Source organism: Triticum aestivum, chromosome 3B, assembly GCF_018294505.1.
Source record: "Triticum aestivum cultivar Chinese Spring chromosome 3B, IWGSC CS RefSeq v2.1, whole genome shotgun sequence".
NCBI classification, from domain to species: domain Eukaryota; kingdom Viridiplantae; phylum Streptophyta; class Magnoliopsida; order Poales; family Poaceae; genus Triticum; species Triticum aestivum.
This window is the reverse complement of record NC_057801.1, coordinates 562,267,565-562,275,998: the sequence shown is the minus strand read 5'-3', so window position 1 is coordinate 562,275,998 and position 8,434 is coordinate 562,267,565. Positions and strand designations below refer to the sequence as shown.

The following is an 8,434-nucleotide window of genomic DNA, read 5'->3' as shown; positions in this document are numbered from 1 at the left end:
CCCCAAAACACCTGAGAATGAGTTATTACGGAGCCATTTACGTCCGCACGTACGGTCGATCTGATCCGTCCATTTATCCAGGATCGGACGGCTCCGGAGGCCCCTGCGACGGGCCATCGGTCCCGGTCTCCATCAGCCGGCCGCGGGGTTGTTCCTTGCACGGCACCGCGGGCGGCGCGGCGCGAGGTCAACAACCATGGAAACGTCATGATCCCATCCCCCCATTGGCATTGGCATTGGCATTGGGTTGCCGTCAGAATTTTGGTGCGAGAGCGACGGGTTGAGCCACCAAATCTATCTATCTCCATTCTCCAAGGTCAGTCAGGCGTCGCCCCAGGCGAGTCCAAACGCCCGCACCACAAAGACACCACGGTGGGGTGGGGTGGGGTGGGGTGGGGTGGTGGGGTGATCCCCATTACCTCCGCGATCAGCGGTCGAGCCCGACACGTGACGCGTCGTCGCCCGCACCCACCACCCAAGGGCCAAGGAGAGGGCAGGGGGATACCCAACCCAAAACCAAGACCAAGTGCCCGACCTCGCCTCACGCGCAGCCGCCGGCCGTGCCCCGTGCCGACTACTCGCTCGCTCGCTCGCTTCCACCAGAAATCCCCCAACCCGCGGCTGACTCACTCCCGTCTCCCCCCGGATCCCGATCTGCGCTGCCGGCTGGCTTGGCTGGGCGGGGGCGATGGAGGAAGGGCGCGAGGGATGGCCGAGCGCGGCGGCCGCGGCGGGGGAGGCGGTGGGGGTGGAGGAGGGGGAGGAGGACCAGTTCGACCGCCTGCCCGACGCGGTGCTCCTGGACGTATTCAACCGCATCGGCGACGTCAAGGCGCTCGGCCGCTGCGCGCTCGTCTCGCGCCGCTTCCACGACCTCGTCCCGCTCGTTGACTCCGTCTTCGTCCGCGTCGACTGCGTCATTCCCGACGAGCCGGCCCCCTCCTCGGCCGGCTCCCCGCAGGCCGCCGCCCCGTCTAGGGGCCGGGGCGCGCTCGCCCACATCGCGCGCCTCGTGCTCGGCGGCATCGTCAGGCCCATCCAGGCGCTCGGCCAGATCCTCTCCCCCACCCTGGCCATCGTCTCCCGCCGCTCCGTGGCCCCTCCGCCCGCCTCGCCGCCTCCGCCCGCCGGGGACATCTCCCACCACTCGCCCTCCGAGGTCCTCCGCTCCTTCAAGGAGCTACGCAGCCTCCGCATCGAGCTGCCCACCGGCGAGCTCGGCATTGACGACGGCGTGCTCCTCAAGTGGAAGGCCGACTTTGGGTCCACCCTCGGCAGCTGCGTTATCCTCGGCGCATCCTCTGTGTCGTCCAAGCCGCTGCAGCCACCAATGTCGTCCCCTGATGCCGCAGACAGCGAGGGTACTTCTCTCGATGACAACAGGGAGCCTGAAGAATTGGCGAGCATCCCCGAGTCGCTTCATACGAATGGGGGCCTTAAGCTCCGCGTCGTCTGGACCATCAGCTCGCTGATTGCTGCATCGGCTCGGCATTACTTGCTGCAGCCAATCATCGCCGATCATGAAATGCTTGATAGCTTGAACCTAACGGATGCTGACGGGCAGGGTGTGCTCACTATGGACAAGAGTCAGCTACAGGAGCTGCGAGTGCGGCCTGTGTCGGTTTCTGGCAACTCACACCGCACGCTCATGCCAGCGCTCATTATGAGACTTTGGTATGCTCCGCATATTGAACTTCCCGGGGGAGTACTGCTGAAGGGCGCCACGCTGGTGGCGATCAGACCAAGTGACGATGTGCTGAGGGAGGGGGGAGGGGTTGAGGCTGCTGGTCCGGCAGGAGCTAGCTGGATCTCAGATGCCTTTGAGGAGCCATATCGAACAGCGGCAAAGGTGCTTTTCAAGCGGCGGACATACAGCCTTGAAATGAACTCGTTCTGAGCTTCACAGAGGTTAACTTTCTAGGAGGTAATTTATCACTTCACATGATTATTGCACATCATTACTGTCAAATATTGATAGTAGCATTGCAGTATCCGGAAGGAATCAATGCAGTTTCCTTAAGTGGAACTACCTTTTTTTTTTCTTGCCAAAATCGAAGTGCATAGAGTGAAACCTAGATTCGCGCATATTTTATCATTATCTCTAAAGTTTGCCACCTATGCCCGGAAGCGTATATGCTGTTCTGGATTTATTCAATAATAAAGGATTGGGGTGTATATAAGCAAAATTATTGATTTTTGGCTCATTGGTTTTCTTCTTGTTCGTGAGCGTTATGAAACACGTGGCAAGGTTTTCTATGCCTCTCCAGTTCTAATGGGTCCCAATTCTGAAGGCTCGGTAGTGAGTTATTGAATCTAACACTGGCAAATTTTGTATCATTCTTATTGTTATTAATATTACTAATGCCCAATTTGTAGTTTTGTACTAAGTATTACAACTGGCACCAATGTTTTGCTTCTCCACAGTTTGGAAGGTTCCAAGTGCCTGATTGACATAACCATAACTATGGGTATTATGCAAACATAACTTGCTTTATGGTGAGCATAACTTGATATGCTTAGTTTGTTCTCCTTAATCAACAGAGAGTAATGGTAATGGGCACGGTCACAGACTCATGGTTTGGGTGATCAGGGTTTCCGGGTGCATATGTTTTGCATACGTATTTTGGTTAGTGTACTAACAGGAAAGGATTTAATGTTTATATAATATTTATTTTTACTGCCATTCTGTTGGTTTGCTGGACCATGCACTGATATGGCTCATTTGCGACTTTTGGCATGGTAAAGGCACAATATATGAGTTCTTTTCTAAGTCAAGGTTGTTGAATTGGTCTTACTACAGCTATTCGGATGTCTGTTTTAGTTCCTTTCTGTTCCTGCTGGCATGTTTGCTGCGATGCAATTTCTCGGGTATTAGGCAGGTGGTTACTGGGAATCAACAATCTTTTATGGTTTTTGGAGGTCATGTTATGATTAGATAGGAGAGAAAATAATGCTCGCGCAGTCTTGTCATCTTTACGGGACTTTTGGTTCCCAGCCGATGTTTGCCACTCCTAACTTTAGGCACGCCGCGCACTACATATATAGGTCCATGTTTGGTTTGCACCGCAACTGTGTAAAGATGGCAATCGGATCAGGCTTTGTCGGGGCGACCTTCACCAGACCCGTGCGTGAACCCATCATCTGGTCCAGCGCCTATGCATGACCCTATCCATGTATCTTTAATGGCACTCATGTCGCAACCTGACTGGTCACCCAAACCGATTGGGCACCCACCGGTTTTTTAGTATTTTTCTTAATTTTTACTTCATGCCCAATACTTGGCGCCATGCACTTCTGAACAGATGATTGTTGGTTCTTCTTCTAGTCTCATATAGTAATATATCTGCAGAGCTCCACCTCCTGTGTGCTTGATTAGGCGAGGTGGTACTAAAGCAGTTAGCCAGCTGCATATTTTGCTTGCTGTTGTGCATGCAAAGCACATGCACACGCTAGCTTTGGAGGCCCAACTGGCCAACGCCTTGCTCCGTTGAAGCTACTTAGGTAGCATTTAGTTCATTTATGGGTTTATCTCTTTCGAGCAACCCAACTGGCCAACCTGTTGCTCTGTTGAAGCTACTTAGGTAGCATTTAGTTCATTTATGGGTTGATCTCTTTCGAGCAATAATCAAAGCAAGATAGATGCATTTTACCCTAAAACAAATCTTTCACCAAAATGTCCACATGTCATTTAAAATTAAAATAAAATATTTAAGCGCTAATATTAATCGGGTGACCCATGGGTAACCCACGGGCACACACTCGTAGTCATGCCCTACCCACTACTAATCGGGTTACCCATGGATACAACCCATGGGGAAAGAGCACATTGCATACCCTACCCATTCGGGGCGGTTGCCCACAGGCGGCCATAACCATGGGCCCAATTGCCATCTTTATGACTGGCTTGCCGCACTTAAATACTCCTATGGCCCATGTCATAGGTTCAACATTTGGCCAAGCTTTGCCACACTTCTTGCTAACTTTTTGCTTAGCCACACTTCGTAGCAAGTCATGCTAGTGGTGTATGTTCGCTAGAATTTTAGGACCATACAGTATAGTGGCCCCTGTGCAAGTCTGCCCATTTATGGCCAGAATGGAGAATGACTACTTAAATGATGGATCCTCTTGCATGTTATGGGTCTACAATGGAGAACAATTCACAATGGATGCTTAATTTAGTACCCAGAATTGTTTTACTTCATAAATATACAGAGAAAGCTTATGGCGGGTTGATGCAAGACTCTAAAGGAGAGTATTATAGAAGTTTGTGGTATAGCCTAGTCTGTAAAGGAGAATTCTCTAGAAATTTTTTATATGGCTTACACTCTGAACTTGAAGGATACATTTTGTCTCATTGAATGCTTATTGGATGACACAAAGGATTTGAAATGGTGTGGCGCTTTCTTAGCACTTCTTGTGCACTCAACTGTAAAAGAAGATGAAGATTTGACTTTTAGAAGGGGCCAACAATGCTTTTCCCCAATCATACTTCCTTTTTTGCAATTCGTTATTTATGTCATATATAGTTTCTTTACTATTGAAATCAACCATTGCATATTTACAATTAATAGCACTGATATCCGTTGCATTTCTTGCGTATATGTTCTTTTACCAGACTATGAAGCATTGGAGATAATTATTAAAAATGTGCCTCTGTCCGTTGCATTTTTCCATTTTTTATGATTTATTATAGCTGATCCATTGAAATGTTTCACTGAAATAATTTTCACTCTACTTGCAGGATGATGGGATGCCCTTCAGGCGTATCAGCGTTTGCAGTAGTGGTGGACCTGACGCATATGCAGATTATATACACCCTGCTTGTGCTGGGCTTTTCAGCAATGTGGAACGGAATGTCTCTTCTACAGCAAAAATACCCTGAAGTGAAGCCTCTAGATGCTAGGTTGGTTGGCCATTGTTGACTATCCGCCTATTGGACATATTGGATCGAGTAGCATCCCTTCTTCACTGTTACTCTGCTAGTTCTATACCAAATCATAGGCTGAAACATTCTGTCATTTCCAGACACATTTTAGCTGTGCTGTGGCATATGTGACTCAAACGGTTGAACCTTTGTGTGTATCAGACTAGTAATGTTTCTAGATTGAACTTTTTACTACAGAACAGATGCATAATTATCTATGTCTATACCATAATCATTCGATCAATCCAGACTGTCCGACCGGATTTTTTAACCGACGAGGAGATAAGTAGGGAATTTTTTTCTTCCAAATAATTTCACTCTACTTTGATGTTTGTTTCATTTACAGCATGCATTGTTGCTTTGTTACGCATGCTTGCATTATTGCATATGTGTGAATACTTTGTGTCGTACTCCTTATTGCAGTGAAGATGATCCAGGCAAAAGAGGTGGATAGATCAATCTATGCATTGCTTATCAAGGAGATTAGTATCTTATGACTATTCGTGAATCATGTATTACTTATATCGTTCGTAGCCAAAATAAGGTTAGTGATAGTTTAGCTCAGTTTGCTCGTTTAGAAGGTAGAACCATGACTTGGATCGGTTCTTGGTTGCTACGGAATTAGCTACGATTGACTGTATGAACTTCTCGAGTTGAGTAATACATTTTTCACCCGCAAAAAAAAAAAAAAACTTTGTGTGTGATACATTACCCCTCCACCCAGTTGAAGCATGAAAAGTTCCGCTTCTGTTCGAAACTGAGTGGCTGAATTCTTTGCCAGAGTTTAAAACCTGTGGTCATTGGTGAGTAATTCATCTGCATGAGGCCATTTGTGCCTCAAAAGTTCAAAAAAAAAAAAACATGACAGAAGATACACCTGCGGCACGGTAACTGGCGAATAACGTCATGATTTTGCATGTCTCGAATAACAAGATATTTTAACCACGGTAACTGTCCAATAACATCATTTCAGCATAGTTCAGGAAAAAAGGCGTAAGGCATGCAGGCAGTTGCTCTTCGAATTGACTCGACGAGATATCACTCATTGTTCCATGGACCTAGTTGTATTTTTTTTTACCTCTAGTGCCATAATTGATGAATGAAAAGATTGGAAATTTCCCTTGCAAAAATAAAATTAAATCACTCACTGGTGCTAGCCCGCAAATCCAAACAAGAATGAGCTTTGGCTTCCATGACACATGAGAGATTTTTTGTTTCTTTTGAGACAAAACACTTGACCACTTGGTCTGGGCTTAAAAAGTTACGAAGCCCGGGCCAGGACCAGGACGGTCCAGCACCGCATCGACCACAACACGTCCACATCTCACCTTAAAAAATTGTTTCAAAAAAAATATCTCATCCTAAAAAAAGGGTCCGGATAACTGCCACACGTGTGGTGTATCGGGTGGTTGTACCGCACGCCTCGCGTGGCATGGATAGAAACCCGCTTGTACGACCGCGTCCGGGCGCGCAAAGGCACAGTCCGCACGTCCGGTGTGTGGCAAACCCGCCCGCACGTCCGGGCCAGACGACCTCGCTGCCCACACGACCCAGCTGTCCCGATCCCGAGTCCCAACTGCCGCCATCGTCTCCCACCTCTCGAACCCCTATCTCCATCGCCGGCCTTCTCTGGTTGCCATGGCAACCAAAGCAGATCCGTAGGGCCTTCCCACCGCTAACCACACCCCAACCCTCCCCCCACCCCACCCCCCGCCCCTCACTCCAACCCCGCCCTCCAAAGACGACCAGCTAAAAGCAGGTGAATCTCCCGATCTCTTACTGCTTCTCATCCTTCTGGGCAGAAAATTGCAAATTTACCGGCGAAGGTTGCGACTGGATCCACGCTATCGGGGTAAAACACTACATGGTTTTGTGTGTCTTCGTATTTGCCAAGCAGAATACACCAGATCTGCCATGTACTACGCTAGAGTTAAGCTTAAGTTCTCAGTTCGCTTGGTACAAGTAGTTGGTAATGAATGGATGCATAGGAATCCCTAAAAAAAAGGGAAAGAAATGAGAAATTTGGAATAAAGGGGGTGGGAAAATTAATTGCCACTTGTGTCTAACGTCAGTTGCCATCTATCGTTGCTGTTAACTGCCACCATGTTAACCTATTGCTTGCCATCCTATTGTAGTGGTTGTTGCCATCGAATCGAAAGGATAGCTAGCACCCAGATTTTAGAAAAGATAGTGGGTCTGCATGTCCTACTTGCCATGATGTGTTGGTGCCTACGCATGAAAATGTGATAACACTGACGTGTTATCTTCTACGTGCAAGCAGCAGAAGAATACATTCTTTGTGGATTGTTGATGCGTTCTTGTTCATGCAGTGATTGAGAACACATTGGCAGAAACAAGACGCGGAAAGAATGAATCACAAAGATGGCGCTGATCCTTGGGTTTCTCAAAGGCCAGAAACGCCCCCTTGGGATGCAGCAGAGTACAGTCAACTCATTTTTGCAGGACCGTTGCTGCCACTACTAGAACAGTACGCATGCATTGGTATGATGCATGATAACAAAGAAAAGAGCATTTGCCATGTTCGCGAGATGAAGATGACATTCTACTTATGTCCTACACTGTCATTTTTCGCAGGTTCTTATGACCAAAACACACTCAGGGAGGCACCATGGAAAGTTCAGTCACAGGGCACTAACACTGACAAATATACGGGCAGCCAACTTCAACTAGCTAATGTGGCAAATCAAGGTAACACATACGAAAAAGAAACATACTGGTGTGGACATGAAAAATAAACTTGCAAAGGATGACAAAAGACTCACGAGTTATGTCGGGAAAAAAATGCAGAACCTTCATGCAGCACGTGGCATCAAGCGGCACCCATGTACCTGCCATCGATGTCATACACAGATGAGTCCATAAAAAGTGAAGTTGCGGACGGTGAATTAGCAGAAGGAGCATAGTTGACAATTGCAGTTGCCATGACTGGACAACTACAATTGCCATGACTAAACAACTGCAGTTGCCATCCCTGGACAACTGCAGTTGCCATCCCTGGACAACTGTAGTTGCCATGACTGAATAACTGCAGTTGCCATGCCAGGACAACTACAGTTGCCATTGCTTGGACAATTGTAGTTGCCATGCCTGGACAACTGTAGTTGCCATGCCAGGACAAACTGCAGTTGCCATGCCAGGACAAATTGCAGTTGCCATGCATTGACCAACTACTACCATAATTACAGGTTATTACGGTGGTGCTACCCCGGTAAACGTCTCATGGCAAGCTTCACAGGTTGCAGATAGAGCACGTTAATTTGGTGCGACAGACCACACAAGATGGGCACATGCAACACAACAAGGTAAGGAAATTTGAACCACAAAAGAGCACTGTATTTTTTTGTGGGAATAGCATGTGAGGAAAAGAAGATTTGTAGCAGTGATGGTGGACAAAATCAAACAGAAAACGCTAACAAGCGGTTGTGTGCAATGAGTCATATATTGTCTTCGGGAATTGCCAATTGCTAAAAGCATGTGTGTAACACTAAT

The 8,434-nt window shown here is 47.7% G+C and overlaps 1 protein-coding gene across 1 annotated transcript; it reads left to right on the top strand.

Annotated features, from left to right (window-relative positions):
- Nucleotides 1–382: 382 nt before the first annotated feature.
- LOC123070925 (F-box protein At5g46170) lies at nucleotides 383–5,168 on the top strand. Its single transcript, XM_044494335.1, has 2 exons — nucleotides 383–1,924; nucleotides 4,742–5,168. The coding sequence occupies exon 1, from the start codon at nucleotides 689–691 to the stop codon at nucleotides 1,895–1,897; it is 1,209 nt and encodes a 402-aa protein (XP_044350270.1). The 5' UTR covers nucleotides 383–688; the 3' UTR covers nucleotides 1,898–1,924; nucleotides 4,742–5,168.
- Nucleotides 5,169–8,434: the final 3,266 nt, after the last annotated feature.